This window comes from Filicampus tigris, chromosome 5 (assembly GCF_054856515.1).
Source record: "Filicampus tigris isolate MCC_2025a chromosome 5, RoL_Ftig_1.0, whole genome shotgun sequence".
NCBI classification, from domain to species: domain Eukaryota; kingdom Metazoa; phylum Chordata; class Actinopteri; order Syngnathiformes; family Syngnathidae; genus Filicampus; species Filicampus tigris.
In genome coordinates, this window is record NC_141221.1 from 18,372,654 (window position 1) to 18,395,970 (window position 23,317).

Below are 23,317 nucleotides of genomic sequence, written 5' to 3' on the forward strand. Positions count from 1 at the left end.
ATATGGTATGCATGCATGTATTTTGTCCATTTTCAAAATAGCATTTTTGTCTTACATCTGGTCAAGAAGTGAATGGTCCTATGTATGGTCCTGTGCTGTATCCCCCAATGGCACTGATGAAAAATGGTGGCCCACTACAGCATTTAAGTGGCCCATCCTTGAAAACAGATGTGACATCCGCGACACCCAGCCCCCCCATAAAAAACAAAAACAAAACTAATATCCACACACACCACTGGAATCAAAATGAAGAATAGACTGGATTGGGCTAAATAACATAATTTCGTGGAGTTGGTATTGATGTCATTTATGTACTGTAGGTCACTGGCAATGAGATCATTTTTAACCTATTTTATGCGCTTTTCTTTTTGTTCATATGCCTTGGCTCAATTTAGGTTGGAAAACACTGCTCCAAAGCAACACAAGAGTGGGACACACTGCCCTAAAGCGACACAAGAGTAGTCAATGTCGGCAATATAAATTTTACTTTGAGGATTCCCAAAATGGTGTACTCTTCCGGTGAGATTAAGTGTAAGTGGACTTGACACAGTTGGGGGCCGGTGGTCCAGCCCACTTTTTTATGACGTAGCAATAGGGCAGAGGGGCGCGCTGAGTCGCTGACGTCCCCTTTGCTACACTCATCAACCAACCTCTGTCGCCGAAACGTGAAGCTATCGATGTCCCGCCGTTAGGAATCAACCGAGGGGACTTGCTTCGCTTCCACCAGTTTCGCCAGTGTGGTTTTTTTATACCCTGGGGGTATTCTGTAGCCAAATCACGCATGGGGCTGCGTTGCGGTAGTAGAAATGCAGCGGCGCACTTCCATCCCACGAAAAGAACCATGCCCGTGTTACACTGCAAGCAGACCTATGGCACCCTTTTTCATCTCATACGATTCTGTCATGAGTGAAATTTGCTGGGCTGCCAACGAGAAGTGAAGACCCTTTTACGCGGGCCTTGCGAGCCCAAAGGACAGTGGTTCCGCTGCAGACGTTTGTGCACCGTGAACCATTGCATTCGGGATTTGTTCTTCTTCTTTTTTCCCCCCCTTTTTTTTGATGGAGCTGGAGAACATCGTGGCCAACACTGTACTGCTTAAAGCCAGAGAGGGTAAGTTAACGCACCAAAGATGTGTCTGTGGTCCTTTCTCGTTGAAAATGTGTGCAAGGATCAGCTAGACACAGCTGATTATAACTGCAGGTAAACCCCGCCAGACGATTTCGACACCTTGTACAACGTTACTGCCAACGTTTGAAACATTCACAGGGAAAGCCATCCACTTTGTTTTCATCATTTTGAATACAGTACGCGCTTTCTTCTCAAATGTAAAGAGCAAACCCAGCTTTCCAAATCCGCTTTCGGTCTCTGCGAAAATGAGTGCCCACGGCATGACACACACATGCATACATTGATGCAATCAATTTCTCTTAAAAATGCACACAGAAATGCAGCCAACAGATACGCTGTGAGCTAGTTGGGAGTGAAAAGGCCATTGTTATAGTGATCACAATTGCATGTACATAAAATTAAATAGGATATTGCATTTATTTATTTAGTTATTTATTTAGTTATTGCCTTTATTTCCATAGTATGGGATTATCCTCTGTCAATAGAACTAATGTATAACATCTTCCTATGTATATGTATTTTGATCAACTCGTTCCATTCATTCCATTCTGCTGTATTTAGTGTAATAGTTGAATCAAAAAGTGTCTTCAGATAAGATAATAACACAAACTTAGAATTTATCCAGTCAGGTGGCTGCAGAGGCTTTTCAAGATGAAAACATATGCTGGGGCACAACCACTCCTGACTGTCTGATGCGCTTTAAAAAAAAAGTCATTCAATAGCAGTATTATAAATCACACAAGCAACCTAAATTATGTGAAATCATGAAGTTAATTGTTGCATAGTTGTTTGAACTCTGAAGTTTGATGCACACTTCTGAAATAACGGATTTGCTCAGGTTACCTTAAATGTTTTTATTTTACGTTATTAAAAATTAATGTCATTCATTTATGTGAATTCGCCTATAGTGTAGTGGTACACTCGTCTGTCTTAAGTGCGGGCAGCGTGGAATCAGTTCCCGCTTGGTGACAGCGATCTATGCATGTGTCCTGCCACTGGCTGGCAACCAGTTCAAATCAGCTGGGATCACCAAATCAAATAAAATTTTATTTATATAGCACTTTTCACACACAAGATGCAACTCAAAGTGCTGTACATTAAAAACATCAAAATACAGCATAAAAAGAGAACCCGCTCCCACTTTCCCTCACTCCCTCGCAGTATACACAAAGACAGACAACCACAAGCACACTTGCACTCACTCACTCACTCACTAACTCACTCACTCACACACACATACACAAACGCACACACATATAACCTTAAAAAGAGACATGGCAGGGCACAGAGAAACCATGAGGAAAGAGTACCCAAGGGGAGCTCGTCCAAACTGAGAGGGATGACAGCCCATGGCCACGGGTAGCACCACCACCTCAAAGACCCCCGGGCCACGACAACCGGGGTAGCCCCTAAGCATGGCGCAGGGAGGGCAGCCACCTTGAGGAAACACTGGAGGTAAAACCTCGATGAAGCTAAAGGAAAATGACAACGAAGCTGAAAAGACAAAGCAATAAAAGAAGCTAAGAACTATAAAACAATAAGATTGGATAAAAATAGTTAGAGACTAAGAACAATTATTTAAAGGCCAAACTAAAAAGGTATGTCTTGAGCTTCCCCTTAAAAATATCAACAGTCTATGCGGACCTGACGTCCTCTGGCAGGCTATTCCAAAGTTGAGGACCAAAATGGCTGAATGCAGCCTCGCCATGCGTTTTGGTCCTCACCCTAGGAATAATTAAAAGGCCGGCGCCAGAGGACCTCAGGATCCGCGAGGGTTGGTATGGTAAAAGCAAGTCAGATAAATAAGATGGCCCAAGACATTTATAAACTAATAAAAGTACCTTAAAATCGATCCTGAAACACACGGGGAGCCAATGCAGAGATCTTAAAACTGGTGTAATGGATAGGCTCCAGCATTCCCCCGTCACTCTGTGCAGAAAATGACATGACATGACATTTATATGAAGGCACACATCATGTTAATGATTTCTCACAATAATTAGGAAACAAGTAAATATCAATATGCAGAGCTGGGCATTCGTCTATTCTTTAGTCCGTCTATGATGGGGTGCCTATTACGTCGATCGCGATCGACCGGTCGATCGCAAAGGCGCGGCAGCCAATCAGCATCGGGCATACTACGCCACACACAGCCACATGGCGTCCTGTTCACTCGGCGGCTTTTTTTTTTTTAAACAGTTCTTGAACTTTACCAAGACAGCAATATTGATAGCATTAGCATAGTGTGCAAAAAAGTTGACTTGTTTTATACGCAGCGAATGGGCGGATTGTTGTTGCTGCAGATCTGCTTGAAGCTGGCTATCAGCAGCTACTGTCCGGACTATGCGTCCGTGGCTGATTCCATTCAGTGCAAGTCATCAGAGTAAGGTAATTACAAACATTTTTGTAGTTGTATTGTGCTATATAGGTTGATGCAGTCATGCAAGGTACACTAGCATATACGGTACATACAAAAATAATTCTTAATATATTTATATATAATGTGTTTTGCATTTCTAGTAGGTGGTAGATCATTTTGACTCGGTCATGTTATAAGTACCTCTCAGGCTGAAAAAGTGTGGGCACCCCTGGTCTATGAGTTCCCGTCTATATTTCAGACCTGCCCGGTCGGTCCGAGTCAGCCAAACGGCGTCGAGAGCGGACAGTACCACATCACACGCAGGTGCCCCACTCCTGACACGGAGACAAACAAAGAAAAAAATAAAACAGTGTTGTATACCTTCCGGCCCCACAGATGCAATGACGTGCCCCTTTTGTTTTCATTTCACGGATCACCACGGTATGATCTCGACGCCGATTGGCTGTCGGCGACGAGAAATTATAGACTGATAGAAGATACCCAGCTCTCTCAATATCCAAAACTATTTCTATTCATCTCAGCCAATGTTCACATTTTCACATTATCAATTCTACAGTATTCATGAGAAATCACATGGTCCATCCCTTGCTGGTGACAGCCAATTGGCGTTGAGAACGTAATCTCCACGTCACACGCAGGCGCCGCACAAGCAGACACGCTGCATCAAATAATAACAACCGACACACGCACAGCGTTGTGATCGGTAAAATTAACATATGGGGCACATGTCATTGCATCTGTGGGACCGCAAGGCACACAACACTGTTTTATTTGTATTTTTTTCCTTACCGGGACGCGTGTCAGGAGTGTGGCACCTGCGTGTGACGTGGTACAGGTTAAGTCCGTTCTCGACGCCGTTTGGCTGACTCGGACTGACTGGGACCACGTGGGTCGATTCAATATGCAGACGGGAACTCGGTGGCGGTTAGGCGATACCCAGTTCTGCTTGTTCTTATCCATGTGACCAGGGCTCCACGTTCTCCTCTCAAAATATGTTGAAATGACTTCACTGAGTTGAATATGAAGACACAACTACATGCGCTGTCAAAGCATGGCTGAGCACGGCTATGTGGTGGCCATATTGGATGGGGCAGGTTCCCATCAAAGATAGGAGCCACTCAGATCGGCCAGAGCCGGACTGGAAATGGCGCCGGCTCTAAAGATACTCTGTTTAAACATTATTGGGCGGTGGAAGTCAGGGCCAAATATATATGTATTGCACAAGGACTGACTGCGCATGTCAGACTTTTAGCGAGACTCTATCAGCGATGTTCTATGCGTCCAAACTGGAAGTTACATTTTCGTTTGAGACACCAAGGATAAACTGACTGCCACTGATTTGAGACATTTTTTAGTAGGAGCCAGAAGAGTTTCACACCACTGCCAACATTAACCACAGCAATGGCCTTCATTAATAAATGTTAGACAGTGTCATACAAAACCAGATTGATCGATTTTTGTATTAGATCAGACAGGTCTAGCTATTGTTGTGGCCCGCCGAGAAATAAAATGATCCCTTCGCGGCCACGTTAATCTGCTCCGAATTATAAATGTATCAAATGAACCTTGTGTCACAAAAACAAATGCTGTGGCAGCACTTGGGTTCTTCAATCAAAAGAATTTGAGTAGTTGCGCCATGACGCAGGAGTTGTCTGCTCTTCGGGCGGTGCATTTAGCTCACCGTGACGGCATACTTTGGAAAATGAAGGGCAACCTGCGTGAGTGGCTTTTGTGGGAATTAATGGCATAGAGAAAGTCAAACGGGAAGATTCCATGCTATGAAAACCCAATCAACGGATGTGTTCGCCTACAGGTCAGACTGGGCATTTGTTATACGCAAGCAGAGCATGACTGGGCCGAGAGAATCAAGCTTTGCAAATTAATAACAGCAGTTAATGACCCATGACAGATCTTGCTTGTCCCAGCAGCTCCATTGGTCCTTTTCCCTGTCTCTGGCTGGCTGTGAGAGAGGAAAGTCAGCGGATAGTCCCACATCAAGGGATGAGTTGGCCCTTTGACATGCAAAAGTGCAAAGTATACTCTCAGCGGTGTGTGTTCTGTAACTGCGAGAGTGCGCCAACACTAGAGTTCAAACACCACGCAGCATAACCTGCCACAGGTTGATAGAAGTATTATTGCTTTATGGCCTGTAAATGATCAAAGCATGATTTGATATTTGGTTTAATCTTACAAGGCCCAGAATGTATGACAGACTTAAATCCCGTCTTTAGGTTGCTTGTCAGCAACATTGGGAGAATGAATCAAAAGTATCTGTTTTGTTGTATGTACTGTATCTTTATGGGAGAGCCAGGGCAGAGCTGTACGGCATCCATCCTCCCTCCAAATGCTTTCTGGTCATGACAATCTCACACACTCAAAATCAGAAATAAACCCTGCGTCTTAGTGAAGTTTGGAAATCCAATTCTGTTGATGTTCAAGCCAAAAGTGGACAAACGGGCCCTCTGCTAGCCTTGCGTTGTTGTTGACTGTTAAAGAGACGAACACATCGTGGAAATGTTGTTCATGGATTTTTTTATCTGTTTCATGTCATTCCCAACGAGGAAAATATGAGTCATCTTCTATTTCCAGTGGCCCACTCACCAGCAGAAAAACAAAGCAATCACGACTACTGTCTTACATAAAATACAGAATGGCATTTTGCTCCATCAGTTAGATGCAGCCTATCAGCTATCTAATCAGATTGATTGTTACATAACAAACTGAGTGGGCAACTGCCATCCGATCTCCATCTTCCTGTGGAGCCGCTCTCCGGTCTCTGTGGAAGATACTTTATGGATGATGAGTGCGTGCGGTGAAACAAAACACCCTGATCTTTCAGTATGGTCATCCATGTATCAGTTGACTGCCTCTCTCACTGCTCTGACAATGCCATCACTGTCTGTACGCTATGCATTATCTGAGAAAACTGCTGGTGTGACAGCTGATCAACAGAAAGAAAAGTATTCATGGCTGAATGCGTTACTGTGACGTGCTTGGACATGCCTATTGAACAGTAGCTTACATTTAATAGCAGCCTGTATGGTATATTTGTTAGGGTGAATTCCTTTGTTGAAATGTTACCGCACTCTAGTGTGTCAGTGAAGTATGAATGCGTGTGTATGTGTGCAGTCCCCATTCACAACTCCTCCCGGCAGCGGTTGTAGATTCCAAAACCGGCAAACGTCACTGGCTGTTAAAATGAATGAGAGTACAGGGGGGAAAAAATGGAGTGCTGCAACCAGATGGCCTCACTAAATTATGGTAACAGAGCGGGTGTATTTAGCTTGGGCTGCAACGGACTAAATTCCACTCTCCTACCTACTGCTGGCATTCTCAGTCTGTTTTCTTGTTTTGGATGTTCGGTGTCTGATAGAACTAGTTGAGTTGTACAGTAGTTAACGGTAGTTATTCACCCTTGATGGAGAACATAACATCTGTAGCAGGTTCACCTCTTTTCCTTCGAAAAATACGTCAATCTTAATGAGAAATAGTTTAGGCCTTGTTTATACAAGAACGATTGTGTGAAAATGTTGAATCTTGAAATGTTCCGTGTTCACACGACGCTGCAAAAATGCTTGATGGCGCATCAACTACTTGCGCTCATGCTTTTATTCAGTGTTTTAAGTGGTCACGCATGGAAATGATACTTTTTAAAAGTTTGTATACAGATCTTTGGGTCTCTGGAGTGCCTGCCTGCGACACCCACCAAGTCTGAAATCAAACAACAAAGTAAATCTATAGTTTTCTGACAAAAATGCATCTGTCAGGGAGACATTCTGCACTTGACCACCACTGTTACAATTTATTAACGTAATGACCACCTTCATGCCAAGTTTCTGAGCCAATGGAAGCTTCGCAGCTAGACTGGGTGTAGTTCCAGAGCAAAATATACACTCTGACACGGTGGCTGAAGCCCAATCATGTCAAAGCCAAAAAGGTAAGCAGAGCTTCAGTTTTAGCACAGATTAACATGAGTGTGTTCCCAGCATTAGCTCCAATAAAAATGTTATGATGTTCGGCAAAGTTGTTAATGTGGGTGTTTGTTATAAGCAATGTCACGTGCCACATTGCTACACTTGTTGACAAGTGTATTGTGGTGGCTTGGTGATGAAATGTTGCCTTCACCGGTCATGTGCAATTGAATAAACTATGGGCGCTCTTCTTCAATTTCATCCATACAATATGGTGCCATTGTGTCCAGCTCAATTGGCTATGTCAGCTAACTAATGCCATTAGGCAAGTAGCAAAGTAGTGATTTCCTCATCCATCCATTCTCCAGTAACACTTAAACTAAGTGGTAATCTTGTGGTTCTATTCTGAAAGGATGTCGCCTTGCCATGACATGCAGTTTTATTTTGGTGAACAACTGCAATGCATACAGAGATATGTGGAGGTGGAGATGAAGGCATCAACCAAAGACGCAGAGATGCACATTTCCACATTGGCACCACAAGGCTGCGTGTTTTGAGTGGGAGTGTGACTCATTTTATTCTTGAGTGGAAATATTCAGCTCTGTGGCACTTGTATCTATTGTTATTTCTGCCTCTGCCCACACATGAAGTGTATGTAACTCTGGATGCCACAAGTTCACGCCTGTTCTTCAGGGATTGTGAATGGAACTCTGGGAAATAGACGAGCAAATGATGTAGAGTAGAAAAGATAGGTGGAATGAAAATGGAGTCACACAAAGTCAAGCATGTCAAGTACTCTAGAAATGTCTTGAGCATCACAGTGCATCACGGGTTTTCCATCCCATTTACAGTTTATAAATGACTTAAGTAGCATTTTATTGTGTCGTTAGCATGTGCTCTTTGTATTGTTGCCATATTTTTAACGGCACATCCATTTAATATTTCATGTGCATTAGTCTGGGAATGATCAATATCTCAAGCATGTTTTAAAGCCCCCACCCTTAGTCAGCAGCTGCATGCAACATTGCGTCTTTATATGCAGTCACATTTTGCTGTGGCATTAGGTTGTGCAAGTTCTACTTCAAACTGCCATGAACTAAATTCTGTAAGTGAGTTTACAATGTCAATGCTAGTTGAGAGTTATTTACTGTAACATGTGGCCTAAATATTTTTAAACGGCTTTAGAGTCCAAAAAAGAGCATCTAATTAGGTACAGTGAATTCGTTAATCATTGTCTATAGGGGAGTACTGTATAGCCTAAAACAGCAATGGAAAGAAGAAAGCAAATGGGCAGTAGGTCGAAAACACAACATACTCAGATGTCGAAGGCAAGATAAAGCAAGAAACAGCAGGTTTGTGTCAGAAGTTGAATCCCACTTTTGCAGTTTTTTTCCCCTTTTCTTTTCTTTTCCAAATTGTTATTATAACATGGACACAACCATTTGGAATGTCAACATTGTGGTGAAATATGGAACAAACACTTTCATATGTATTTGTGTGTGCGCGTGAGAGCAGTTTTAGAGGGAAGAGATAGCCAGAGAAGGCCAGCGTAATCAAGTTAACCCAATTCCAGGGACATATGCATTCAGTTATCCACATATACTGACTGCACCATGGTAAGTTGGCTCCATTCTCTGCTGTTTGGCACTTACTTTCATGCGTACACGCCGCACAGTAAGTACAAAGCTTCACGCCGAAAGACATGAAATGAAATCATTGCTCATACAAGTACCGATTACTCTGCCGTAATTAGTCACCTTATCAAAATATGTATGGATTCTGGCAACACTGAGATTGTGTGACTGTGTAGGAGTGTTTTCTTATGGTGGCCTTCATGGAGTCTATGCTGCCTGTCGATGAATCTTCATTTTTCATATGCCCGAGTTTTTGCATGTTTCAATTTCCAATTACTTTTTTTTGTTGAAATGATGTCTCAGCTTTCGTTTTCAAACTAAAACCGCATGACTCGGCCACTCATTTCATGGAATCAAGCGCCCACACTAAGCATCCCTGTTAGTGCATCAATGGCTAGTCAATAAAAATGCGTAGGTTGCCTCAGGAAGGTCATCCGGCAATAAAAACTGCCTAATGATACATCTACACCAAAGGTGAAATGTTGCTTCATCTCATGTTTTTCGTGGGAGTTTGATCGCCGGCATGGCTGCTTCATTCACACCACGGCACAATAGACAAGATGAGGGGTTCCTCTGACTGAGGGGGAAAAAAGTAGGAACATCGCTAGTTAATCAGGTGGCTGGTGGTTGTGCTAATGTTTTTTGCTATCTTGGTTCACAGTTCAACAGCTTTGATCAAATAAATACACTTTATTAGATACGCCAACTTCCTTGTTCTTCATTCTCCAAGCTTTTTGCGCGGTCCTGGTATAGGAACCTGGCTGTGTTGTGCAGCTCTGGGAGCCCACAGACCGCAATTATTATTTTATTCCTCCATTGTTTCTCCACGCTACCTGCACAGGACGCAGCGTGTATGCTGTTTGAGTGACGTAGTAAGTAAATTATTGACGCTGATTGAGTGTTGTGACCTGTGTGTTGAACAGATGAATCATGAAAACAAAGGTTACACTGTAACCTTAATTCCCGACAATGTGTTACACTGTATTCGAACATGAAGATATAAATAATGTAATTCGTCAAAATTGCGTGAGCGGCGCTTACCGCCCATGCCCTTCCGCATTCCTCACTTAATGTGTTATTAGAACAGGAAACCTGCTGCACCTGACTCTTCCGAGACAGGAAAAGTAGCCTGCATTTTCTGCTGTTGTGAGAATTGAGTCCTTTCTTCCGACTTTCCCCCTTATGAACCGTACACAGGCACAAAATCACTCCAGCGACAACTGCTGCGAGGTCATGGACCGGTTTGACTACCTCAGAGTGTATTAACTCACTCGTGCCCTTGGGCTGGTTGCTATTTTTAGCAGTAGTGATTACAAGGACATGAAGGAAAATCACCACAATGATTGAATGCAGATTGGAATTGTGCTGCATGCAGCTCTTTATTGGAATAAGCTGTGTTGATAGTGCTGCTGATAATATGATCGGTCTTTGGTTTCAGTTGCCATGGTTGTATTTGGGTTTATGGCCTTATATTATACAGTTTAGAAGGTGTCCCCTCCACACCAAATCTACGACAGACAGTACAAGAATATGTCACAATTGCCAAGTGAAAAATGTACATTGTTTACCGGGAGTGCAGAATGCAGATGAACTAAAGGACATAATGGGAGAGGCTAGTTCAGAGATGGTAATGAGACTGCAGAGCAAAGGGACCAACATGACATCATTGTGGACCAGGGAAGAACGTCTTCCGGCAATAGTCCTCTCCTTGTGCTCAAGTCTGGGCAGTGTTTCTCTCAGCTTCCTGAGGCATGCAAAGACAAACTGCAGTGAAACATAACCACACGAAGCCCTAGAACCGCCCCCAATATGTCTTCTTTCTGTAACAAACCATTGACGCTTGTGTGACAAGCTTACAGTATTGCAGGTACTTGATTGCATTGTTTCGTCTGTTGATTGTCAATTTACTCTTGTTCATTTTTATATCAGTCACCGTCAGCCCAAATGCATTTTTCTTGACAATGCTTTATTAGAGATCATAGACAACTTAAAGCAGATACAAACTATCTTAAATGTTTGCAAATAGGCCTGTTGTGGTATTTACCTTTTGTCTAAATATCCTACAGCTCTAATGCCAGTGGTTTCCATCTCATAAACAGTTGGACTTTGTGGAGGTGCAGGAAAAGGAAGACTTTCTGAGAACAAAGGCGTTTGTATCATGGTGCTGCTTTTCATCACAATGCGTTGGTACCTTTCTGACCACCCGGGTGTGACTCAGCTGTGAGACCGACATTTAACAATTCAGACAAAGGAGGTGATGTGAAAATCTGTGAGAATTAGATAATAAGCGTTGGCTCATTAGTTGTTTGTGAACAAACCACTAGATACAGGCAAGGTGAATACTCATATAATAAGTCAAAGATTACCTTCTTTGGTAACCCTTGTAGAGCACCCACACACAGCACACTCTTGCTGGCTGTGACGCTGACATTGTGGGCCATATTCTACAGATGTATGGAGGAAGACTGATTCTTTTATTTATTTTGAGCTGATCAAAGAGGCACTGTAAATTGGATATTGAAGCATGTTAGCAGTGATGTTGGCGGAGAATTTTTTTTTTTCCACCCACTGTGAGCAGTGGCATTAAACATAGTCATGGCGACCGGGGTCGAAAGACAAGTCTTTGCCGGACTCCCACTATTGAAGAACATAATCATAATTACATAATTGTCAGTTGTACATTACATCATTTGTTGTTATTTGTCTGTAAAAATATGTCTACGTTAGAATGTGGTGCAAAAAAGCTGCGGGCCACTGATCTTGAAGGTGGCAGTTTAGTATTGGTGGAACTCTAAACATGCATTAGCACATTCTATTCATATCAAAAAAAAAATTTTTATCAGTACCATACACAAGTCACATATTTTTTTCATAGTTTGGCTAGTCCTGCAACTTAAACTGAGGTGTGACTTAATGTTGTCACGATACCAACATTTTTACTTCGATATTATACCTGCATACTAAACCGGTCCGCCAGTCTGATGGAATGCCCACCTCTGATATTATATTATTCTAAAAAAAAATTGAGGGAACTTGACTTCCCCCTTCAAGACTCTCTGAACCTTTCTTTTCATCCTCTTTAAATATTTTTTCATGGTGCCTTTTAAGTGCACTGCTTTTCATATCTTCTGCCCTGTCCTATGTGCGCGCACATTTAGTAAAAAAAAAAAAGATCACACTCACCTTAGAGCAGGGTTCTCAAAGTCCGGTTCTCGGGAGCCCCTGTCCAGCCTGTTTTTCACAGTATGGTTCCCAAGCCTGTTAACGGTCCCTCATTTGAATCAGGTGTGTTTTAGCGAGGGAAACATCTAAAACAGGCTGAATAGGGGCTCTCGAGGCCCAGACTTGGAGGCCCCTGTTTTAGAGCCAATACTACCTGTGCGCACTCTGACAATGAGAGCAACTCTGCCACCTACTGTGGTAGATGTGCAATTATACTTTAATCTAATAGGGCAAAAAAATGCATGTTCCCTGGGGTCACATGCGCCCACCCCCCCAACACCACAAGCCCCACCCCACTATCTGAGAACGACTGATATATACACACATACATAATGCTCCCTTATTGCTGACCTAATAATTGCCTTTGGAGGGTCTGGGATTATTGAGGCACATACGGCCAGAGACAGCTGATGGTTTTCACACATCATATTTAACATTTTCTTTTTTTTTTTGTGAGGGAATAGGGGTGATTGAAATTTTTCCCTGAAAGTTTGGTAGCACTGTGAGCTGTATGGCTGTATCTTGATTGAAGGCACAATCGGTTTCGATACTGTATCAGTACAGATCTGTCTTGGCACACACACAAAGGCATGACAGCGCCATAGTTGAGGATCACTTGAACCGCTGTTTGAACGTCATTAGATTGTGCAAGCGTTCCTAATGAAGTGTCTGATGAATGTTTGACAGATCCACAGTTGTGTACTGTCTAGTTGCTGAAAGAGAAAGATGACTGCTTATTCGTGTGTGTGCGCATGTGCCTGTGTGCGTGCGTTTGCCCCACATTTGGTTAATGGCATGGATTCTTTTGCTTGAACTTTATGATCAAGCAAGGCTGTGTTTCAGAGTGTGGATGGATGAGGCCTGAAGGACTGCTGGTTAAACCAAGCATAAGGAAATTACCAGAGAAGTCACAGTACAATTGTTTGCACTCACACAAACATACACTCACGGTCACACACTTGCATGTTTTGGATACCAGTAACCTCCAAGTCTTGCGCCAGGTCTTTCCCTCTTTAAGCTTATTTTTACTCGACTTGACATGCCTTGATGATGTCAGAGCTGTTAAGGGGAAACAAATAAAGTGCAGTGACCACGCAGCCTGTATGGAAGAAATTAAACTGACATGGGCCCGTGCACAGCGAGGCCTCAGTGTGTATTTCGGCTCCTGTGTAAGTGACAGACCCTGAGAGCATGAGCTCCGTTTAAGAAAATAAACAAATACCGTAATTCATTCCTGGGTGCAAGGACAACATGCTTCACAGAGGATGTGGGCTTGAAAGAATAAATGTGAATTTATAAATGTTTTCGGTTTTTTTCTTATCCTTCTTTACTAGTATTATTTGTTTGGATTATTTGTACATAGTTTTGTGCTTAAATGTTTTTTCTCTATGAAGTTTTATTAACCATCCTTGTACAAACGACCTGATCTACCTGACTTGTTGCATTAGTTCACCGTTAGGGCACATATGTACATCGGCTCAACACAACAAACATTATAGTATAAGCGGACTCCTTTGATTAACAGGAAACCACAACACACACAGACAGGTGAATCTGTAGCTTCAGTTTGAATTATTAATGCTTATTTGTGTATGAGTGAAGCAGCAAAATCCACCCCTTTTTAGGCATCTCAGGGGGTGGCCATTTTGTCACTTAACAAATGACATCACAGATGCTCAGGACTCAGCTAACGACCAATCATGGCTCAGCTCCAGAAAACAGGTGAGCTGTGATTGGTCGTTACCTGAGCCCTGAGCAACTGCGATGTCATTTTCAGTCGAGAGAAGTGACAAAATAGCCGCCCCCAAAGATGGCTAAAAACTAGTCGATTAATTCTTATTCCACAAACGCAATACTTATCAGAATGCCTTGTTTCAACTAGTGGGCCTGCATAGAACATATTCTTGAAAAAAATATGTTTAGGTTGACTCCCCTTTTGCAACCTTTATTTGAACTAAAAAAGAAGTATGATGAAGTTATTTGTTATTGGCGGGTTTTCGGGTAATGAAGCCAATAGACACAATGAGGGGGTGCAAAAAGTAGAAATGAAATCATTTCTAAACCCAGAGATCATATTTTTAAATCTCCTCCGATGCCAGCCATTTTCAGACCCTCAGTTACCTTCCCACGTGAAAAAAAACCCATCTAAGATATATTAACTGTTTTCCAGGAGCTTCAATCAGTGAGTGTGGCTGCTTCTAGCTTATGAAGCCTCAAACAATGTTGATGAGAAGCAGGTGCTGTGAGTTAATGATTCTCTTAGGGGATATTTTGGCTTGAGTTATTAATACGTACATTCAAGCTTGGTGTTTGTCTGGGGACATATGACCTCTTCTCAGCTGCGGTGAAGCTCCGTCCTCTATTGGGACCCATGCTGGATAAAAACAGTGTAGCGAAAGCAGAGAGCGAAAATGTTTGTCCAACGGCAGTCATCCATTGTCGTCGTCGCCATCGTCATCATCATGTGCGGCAAACTAACTATAGTGTTAAGTCCTTTTGCTAACACACTTCTCCTCATGGGAGAGAATCTCTTCTCAAAATAAATCCTGAGTTTAAATAATCTATTCAAAGTGTCTTTATCTTTTTCAAGTACACTATATAGACAAATGTTTTGGGAGACCTGGCCATTAAACCCGTGGCCCCACTTTAGATACTGTATGCTATTAAGCTATTCTGTAATTACTGTACTACTAATGGCAACATGTCCTCTCTCACTAGATTCATCGCCACTTAAATTAAGAGACTTTGGTCTCAATCATGTTCAATGGAGCTGAACCAAATTGAATTTGATACTGAGAAAAAGAGAACTTTTCATAAGAGCAGAATCCATCCACCATCTTTTGACCCTGCCCACACAATTGTTTTGCATTTGTTTGACATCCCGTAAAATCACGGGAATAACATGCAACCGTATATAAACACCCCCCCTCCCCCAAAAACTTTTTTTTTAATCTTTACTTGTGTATAATATGGTTCCCCAATTTGCTGGTGTCCTTTATTATCAAAGTACATAATAAGAATTTAAAAAGATTCAAAACATACCAATAAATAAATGCTTTTAAATTCCAGGTTGAAGTCAATGCTCTTTTGCCATGACTAAGGTTAAGGTCTTTAAGTAAAGTCTTTTTAAAATCATGTTTTCAAAAATCTTGGTCTTGCACTGCATGTACTTTTAGTGAGCTGTTTTTTATTTCTTTATTTTGCTATTAAATAACCTTTAGCTCTGATTGTACCTGCTTTTAAATGTTGTAGTTTTTAATGAAAAGGTATTGATCATCCATCCATTATCTATACCGCTTATCCTCACAAGGGTCGCGGGGCGGGCTGGAGCCTAGCCCAGCTGTCTTCGGGCAGTAGGCGGGGGACACCCTGAATTGGTTGCCAGCCAATCGCAGGGCACACAGAGACAAACATCCGCACTCACAATCACACCTAGGGGCAATTTAGAGAGTCCAATCAACTTACCGTGCATGTTTTTGGAATGTGGGAGGAAACCGGAGTACCCGGAGAAAACCCAAGCGGGCACGGGGAGAACATGCAAACTCCACACAGGGAGGCCGCAGCCGGGATCGAACCTACTACCTCTGAACTGTGAGGCGGACGTGCTAACCAATCGACCAATGCCGCCCAATGTTGATCATATTGAGTTGTATGTATTAGGGCTGTCAAAGTTAAAGCATTAACTACAGAGATTAAATTTTATAACGCACTAAAAAAATTAACTCAGTTAACTCTGTTTTATTTACTTCCTGTAGCAGCTGACCTCTGCTCTCAGTGCAGCCAAATTTAGAGGAGAGTCACTGTCGCAAAGACAGACTTTTACGTAGTTTTACTTTAAAAAGTTGCTCAAAGGCTCATTGGAAAAATCCCAAATAATTTGCACAGTTTGAAAAGCCAAATTCAAATACCGTATTAGTTGTACGTCTTTGGTGTATCTGTTGTGTTTTATACAATACAATACAACTTTATTTTATTTTCATAGAACATTTCATAACAGCTGCAGCTGTAACAATTTTTTGTATAACCTCTTGCTACTGCCTAGGTACTAGGTAATGTCGACAAAAAGGGGAAACATTTTCATTTCTTTTTTTTTTTTTAATGAGTGGTATTCACTGGAGGGCGGCACGGTGGACGACTGGTTAGCACGTCCGCCTCACAGTTCAGAGGTCGTGGGTTCGATCCCGGCTCCGGCCTCCCTGTGTGGAGTTTGCATGTTCTCCCCGTGCCTCCGTGGGTTTCCTCCGGGTACTTCGGTTTCCTCCCACATTCCAAAAACATGCATGGTAGGTCGATTGGACACTCTAAATTGCCCCTAGGTGTGATTGTGAGTGCGGATGTTGGTTTGTGTCTGTGTGCCCTGCGATTGGCTGGCAACCAATTCAGGGTGTCCCCCGCCCACTGCCTGAAGACAGCTGGGATAGGCTCCGGCATGCCCCGCGACCCTTTTGAGGATAAGCGGTATCGATAATGGATGGATGGATGGTATTCACTGGATTTTACAATACACAATTTTATTACCACATCCTAGAGAACTATGGATTGATTTAACAAGATTCACAGCACGGTACGGTTGAGGTTAGCTCATCTACATCACGGTCGAGGTGTGGGTTCCAATCTTTACTTCATTCCTTCTTCTGTGGATTTTTCCTCCCGGTACGTTGGCTTCCTCCAACATTCGAAAGACACGCATGGTAGGTTAATTGAAGCCCTGCGATTGACTGGCGACCACTGCAGCGCAGTGCTTCTCGCCTGAAGTTAGCTGTGATAGGCCTCAGCTCACCTGCGACCCTAATGAGGACAATCAGTACAACAAAAGTTATGTCTTTATCAAGAACAGTAGACGGGAAGTTGCACACACACACAAAAAAAAAAAACTCTGAAACTTATGAAAACATTACCTCCTTGGTGGAGGTAACAGAAGACTTAGTGATGAAGTGGAACAGCAAAGGAGGGGAGGATGAGGCGGTAATGTGAAGACAAAAGTGCTGAAGCTTTCCCTCGGAGGCTCCAGCATGACGTGGTACCGCTCACATTCCAGGCTTATTATTTAAAGATGTTTGCTTGTCATTGCCTTTCCTGTTCTCATGCTTGCAATATTGTGGCTGAGCCGCTCGCTGTCGTTTTCCACTGCACTTAACAGTTTAAGAAATGCTCAGCCAGTTGATGAGACATCATCATCATATCAGTCAATAAAATAGACAAACAATACACTGGACACAACAGCTGGGATTGATAATAATAAGAAAATAAATAAATAACACACTCGCGATTGTACTTGTATCCCTTCAGGGAATGCGGTTAATAGAGGAAATAAGACGGTTAGGCTTTACAGAGATTTAAGTTGTTGATGCCGAAGGAAGCTGATGCTTGATTATTCACAGCAGTGGGATCCAATCTGGCATTCTGGCATCCATGTTCTGGCCTATGATGGGAAGTGAGTGGGACAGAGTAGGATTCTATCTGTGTGGACACACGCACACTTCCAGTCTGGAAAAAGTGGTCAAAGAGCCAAGAGAATTAGGGCAGGAAGTACAACGTAATCTATGAATTAAATATACAAGCTGAGACTATGATTTCATTCAGCAGAGAGCCTGCAACAACCCCACCCCGTCTCTCGCTCGCCGTTGTCCTTTCCTTGCAGCCAGTTGGCCTTCACTTGCGCTCCACTAAGAAAACCTCTTGTTTTGCTCTCGCTGCAGGTGGAGGAGGCAAGCGGAAAGGGAGGAGCAAAAAATGGAAGGAGATCCTCCGTTTCCCCCACATAAGTCAGTGCACTGAGCTGGGCAATAGCATTGGTATGGTTTGTGTGTGTGCGCACGCTGGCTTGAGTGTGACTAAAGTGTGTCCGGCTGTCTTTTAAAGTATTGTGTTTCTCTCTTCGTAGAGAAGGACTATGTCAGCATCTGTGAGAAACAGCCTATCGGAAGGCAACTCTTCCGTCTTTACTGTGAGACCAGACCTAAACTGCAACGCTGCATTCAACTACTGGATGCAATGGTATAGGCACACAGACGCACACGCCCACACGCACACGCACGCACACACACAGCACAAAGTCTAACTTTTTATGACCTCCCTTAATAACCCTGTAAAATGTGGGATACCAAAACTTTTAAATTGTTACCACTGTGGAAGTGCCAGTGGGACAGCTGAAACAATTGCAAAATGTTTTAAGACTTTTACTGTGTGTACAATAAATCAAAAACATTCTACCCTAAAGCCCAGCAGTTGCATAGATTGAGAGTGGAAACAATTGCAACACTTTTCATTGGCATGCCAGACTTTTTCCTCCTGACCCTGACTCTAACCCGTGATGCAGCAACTTATTGGATTCATGTCGTCGCAGTGAGGTTGCCTGGCAACCAAAAGACATATAACGCGTACGACGCATACTGTGTCGAATTATATTTCAGTTTTTGCGGTGCGTGCACTCGACTACGGTGCTGCCCGACACTGTGCTGGCATTGGCTGATGCAGCAAAGAGCAGACCAATAAATGAGTAGTGATTATTCAGCTGAATCCCTACCCCCAAAAATGCACCCCACTAAACTGCACACACCCCACGTCGCTTTCTGTTCGCGTCTAGACGGAATACCTCCAAGTCTTTGTCTATGCTGAGAATATCTTTGCGGGTATGTGACCACACAAAAAGGGTAGCATTGTTTCTCACACCATCCCATCCACTTCCAGCATATCCCCCCCCCCAACGCACCCCCTCCACATACACTCGTTTCGCTCTCTCCTTCTGTCACTCTCAAACCACCATAAAAGTGACCCTTTCCAAGGGGGAACCCATTGTAAATGCAGTCATCCAGTCATGTAGTCAAGTTAAATCCAGACCAGGACTGCTGCACTCTACTGACGATTAGGGGTGCAACGATTAATTGACAACTAAATGATTATCAAATTAATCTATGATTATTTTTGATAATTAATCTTTTAGATACCTATTTTATTGCAAATGGTACAAATGCTCGAAATTTCAGCTTCTCAAAAGTAAATATCTGCGATTTCTGTTGTTCTCCATGATAGCAGGCCGATTGTGTTGAATAAAAAATAAAGCATTTGCATTTACTATTGGGAAACAATTATGAACATTTTTGCCGATTTTTCTGATCTGTTAGGGACCAAACCACTGACTGAATCTTGATCCATTTATGTTTGTGCATTTTCTGAACTTTTAAATAATGTCATGTTTTTTAATAAAGCGATGGAAATTGAAACAGTTTTAAAATCTAATTCATCAATTCATCTACAAAATAATCAACAGATTAATCGGAATCGGAATTTGGAAACGCTGTAGTTCTTGTCCGAGGAGGGAAATTTGTGAGACATATGAAACTTGGTTATTAATATTTCTTTATGAAAAGCTGTGAAACAGTTTACATGGCCATTTGGAAGAGACAGAGTTTTTTTTTTTTTACAGTTTGTGCGATTGAGGAAGGAATGTTCTCAGGGGTTCCACTATAAGGGGGTGTGCACATTTTGTGCATGCATGCTGGATCCCCCTCTTGCTTCCAAAAGGTTAAAGGGGTGTCTTGTCCATTTGGCTGAGCTCCTACAATGTAAATGATTACATTTTAGAGTGAAGTTGAGGTCAGGTGGAGCAAGAATCTGGTCAAGTGACTGAGGTTGTATGTCTTAGGCATACTCACTTGCCAATGTATTAGGTAGATGAATGGAAAGTAATGAAATAAAGCAGTCTTACAACAAATTGACCATTTTATTTGTTGTGTCATCATCATAGTGTGAAGTATTTGTAATATGTTGTGTATCTCATTAATATTAAATACCTTGGCATCAGTTTCCCTAATAATTCAGCCTGTGACCGTGTATACAAGTTGTATGTCCTTTCTGCCTTGTTCTGAAGTGTCAGTGACGCTGCTGCTTTTTAAAGCCTAAATCTCCAGGCTTATGTGTGTATGTACTGTATGTATATGTGTGTGCGTGTGTGTGTGTCTGCGCCTGCGCATGTGTGTGTGTTTTATAGTGGAAAGATGGTGACGCTGGTGTGACACACTGTGACACTCCAGGACCTCGAGGAATCCTGCCGTGTTTTCTGTGTGGTTGCCAGGCAACACAGGGCCTTGTTGGGGGGAAAAAGCTACTGATAGACAGTGTCAGGCCTTGCTGCCCTCCACCCTGATTTTGCCTCAAAGTTAAAAGTGCTCGCACTGAAATGCGTCAGAGTACTTTTCATGTCTCTGAGACGTCCAATATGAGCAGCCTTTTTCAGCCATGCCGCTCTGTGTGTGTGAATGGCAACATATGTATAGACACGCGGCCAAGTGTGTCATATGTTTGTGAGAGTGACAGCAACACACGCAATTAGGGCCATATTCTCCCGTTCATGCGTAAGTCTTCTTTTGAAGCGCATGGACTTACACACCTTTCATCGACGACGCGGTTTCTCCCGTCCAGACTTCTGACACACCCATTTTGCATACGCTTTTTAATGAATGTGGAAACAATAAAGAGGCGTGTTTCACTGACATCATGACAGGCTGTGTGGGAATCTTGTAACGTGTACTTTTCTTGAGTCTTGTGAGTGTCATTGAAAAATGGCTCTATTTAAATTTGAAAATGACCTATAGAGTTTCGTGGAAGAAGTGTGTAGTCAGCCAGTCTGGATGTGAGGACTGCTCCAGCTACACTTATACTTTGAAGGAGAGTGTGTCTTTTTTTGAAGGTATGTTTGAAATACATTTCAAACAGTCATTTGATCAGCATACCGTGCTTATGACGAAATGCACCTTTGGAGGTCCATCAATAAAAAGAGAGGGTGCATACCGTGCTCTACATTGGCTGTCCCCAATTTTTTCCACCACTAACCGGTTTCAAGTAGATGAGACATAATGAAAACAAATGATTAAACATATTCCATGCTCTTACACCATTATGATGGATTTATTTGTTGGTTTCTGTGGGAGCCCTGCATTTTTTTTCTCAACAAGCAGGCCCTATTATCTATTATCTTTTTTTCCTTCAGAAAGAGGCTTGTCTTAATGCCAGCCAACACCATGATTGAAGCAGAATCGCCCTTCGCTGGAAAACAATGGAACAAAACCTTGAAAAAAGTCTGCTAGTGCGCCAATATTCTCCGACAATAAATTTTACAGCCAACCCGCAGGGCCTCTTTGATCAACTCAATGAAATATGTCACTTCCGATACATTTGACAGCTTTCTTGAAGTCTCTTAAGACAAACATTTCTGTCCGGGTGGTAACAAACACTTGTGGTCCGCTACCGCTACAACCTTTTACACCGGCAAACAGTCGGCGACGGAGGTGGCGTGAGGTGCTGACAAGGTGCTGACAAGGTGCTAACATACATTTGGGGCAAAAAAAACCCAAAAAACATGTTCCTGTGTGGAGTTTGCATGTCCTCCCCGTGCTCACTTTGGTTTTCTCTGAGTGCTCTGGCTTCCTCCACATTCATTGAAGACTGTAAATTGCCCACAGGTGTGAATGTGATGTGAATGGTTGTTTGTCTACGGTATATGAGCCCTGAGATTTGCTGGCAACCAGCTCAGGGTTTACCCCATCTCTCACCCCAAGTTAGCTGGCATACGCTCCAGCTCACTTGCGACCCTCGCCAGTCAAGATAAGCAGTATAGCAAATGGATGGATGAAGTTGTGTGTGTCAAGATTACACAAAAATGTCCAACTTCCACTTGACTTTCAGGTCTTTGCGATCGTCTCGGCTCTCTTATTTGCCCACCTGACGTGTTTACAACCTCACCAACACGGTGGTAATGCAGGATGATATAATGTATCCTCTGAATGATGTTAATGATATGAGTCATGTGCTTGTCCAGGAAGATTACGAGGTGACACCTGATGAAAAAAGAAAAAGCAGAGGGGACCAGATTGTCAAGACCTTTCTTTCCAAACAAGTACGTTCATTTCTCTTATTTCTTCTGACAGTGTCCTTATTTAAAGAGGAAGTCAACACCCCAAAATTCTTTACAATAATATATATTCTATGCAGTCCCATTGGTCTAAACACGGCATTCTGATTAATATTTCATTTGTGGAATACGATTTAATCAGCAAAACCCACTGGTTTTTGTCCATTTCAGGGGCGGCCATTTTCCCTCTTTCTGACACCACAGTTGCTCAGGGCTCAGGTAATGACCAATCATGGCTCAGCTTCAGCAAACAGGGGAGCCATAATTGGTCGTCACCTGAGCCCTGAGCAACTTTGATGACATTTTCAGTTGGCAGAAAGTGACAAAATGGCTGCCCTCTGAGATGGATATAAAAAACCGGTGGATTTTACTTTGGTCTTACCTCCTATTCCACAAACGCAGGAATTTCGAGCATTTGTACCATATTTTTTACAAGAATATGTTCCATGCAGGCCCACTAGTTGAAACAAGGAGTTCTGATTAATGTTGCGTTTTTGGAATATGAGTTAAGCAGCAAAATCTAGCCATCTCAGGGGGGCGGCCATTTTGTCACTACTGTCAACTGAAAATGACGTCACAGATGCTCAGGGCTCGGGGTAACGACCAATCACAGCTCACTCGTTTTCTGAAGCTGAGCCATGATTGGTTGTCATTTGAGCCATGAGCATCTGTGATGTCATTTTCAGTCGACAGAAGTGACAAATTGGCCACCCGCTGATATGGCTAAACGTGAGTACATTTTGCTGCTTAACTCATATTCCACAAACGCAATATTAATCTGAATGCTGTGTTTCAACTAGTGGGCCTGCACATAGATCATATTTGTGAAAAAGATATGTTTGGGTTGACTTCCACTTGAACGTGACTACAGACTAACATTGGCCTGTTCGACGAGTGTGTGTATTGATGAAAAGTATTGTATATGCATGTGTTGATGTAGTCACCTCAGCGTGTGGACATTGCAGAGGTCTTTGCAGATCAGTGCCGAGAGAACCTTGAGCTCAGTCCATGTAAGGAGATCTTCAGCAACTGCCGCAAGTGAGTCACCTCTCCATCAGAAATGTACATCCTCTCACCTGCCTGCACTTTTTCCCCCTACCCCTCACACACGCACACACACACATTTCACATG

General features: G+C 42.7%; 1 protein-coding gene across 3 annotated transcripts in view; it reads left to right on the forward strand.

Moving 5' to 3' along the window:
* Positions 1 to 568: 568 nt before the first annotated feature.
* The window catches only part of grk5l (G protein-coupled receptor kinase 5 like), a 32,707-nt gene continuing 9,958 nt past the window's right edge, over positions 569 to 23,317 (forward strand). For all 3 annotated transcript variants that reach the window (XR_015086813.1, XM_086030695.1, XM_086030696.1), the window contains exons 1-5: positions 569 to 1,110; positions 17,975 to 18,070; positions 18,160 to 18,272; positions 22,093 to 22,170; positions 23,126 to 23,223. Coding sequence is in view for 2 of the 3 variants with exons in the window: in XM_086030695.1 (XP_085886821.1) it covers positions 1,059 to 1,110; positions 17,975 to 18,070; positions 18,160 to 18,272; positions 22,093 to 22,170; positions 23,126 to 23,223 (437 nt within the window). In the remaining variant the exon portion in view is untranslated. The remainder of the gene's footprint in view (positions 1,111 to 17,974; positions 18,071 to 18,159; positions 18,273 to 22,092; positions 22,171 to 23,125; positions 23,224 to 23,317) is intronic.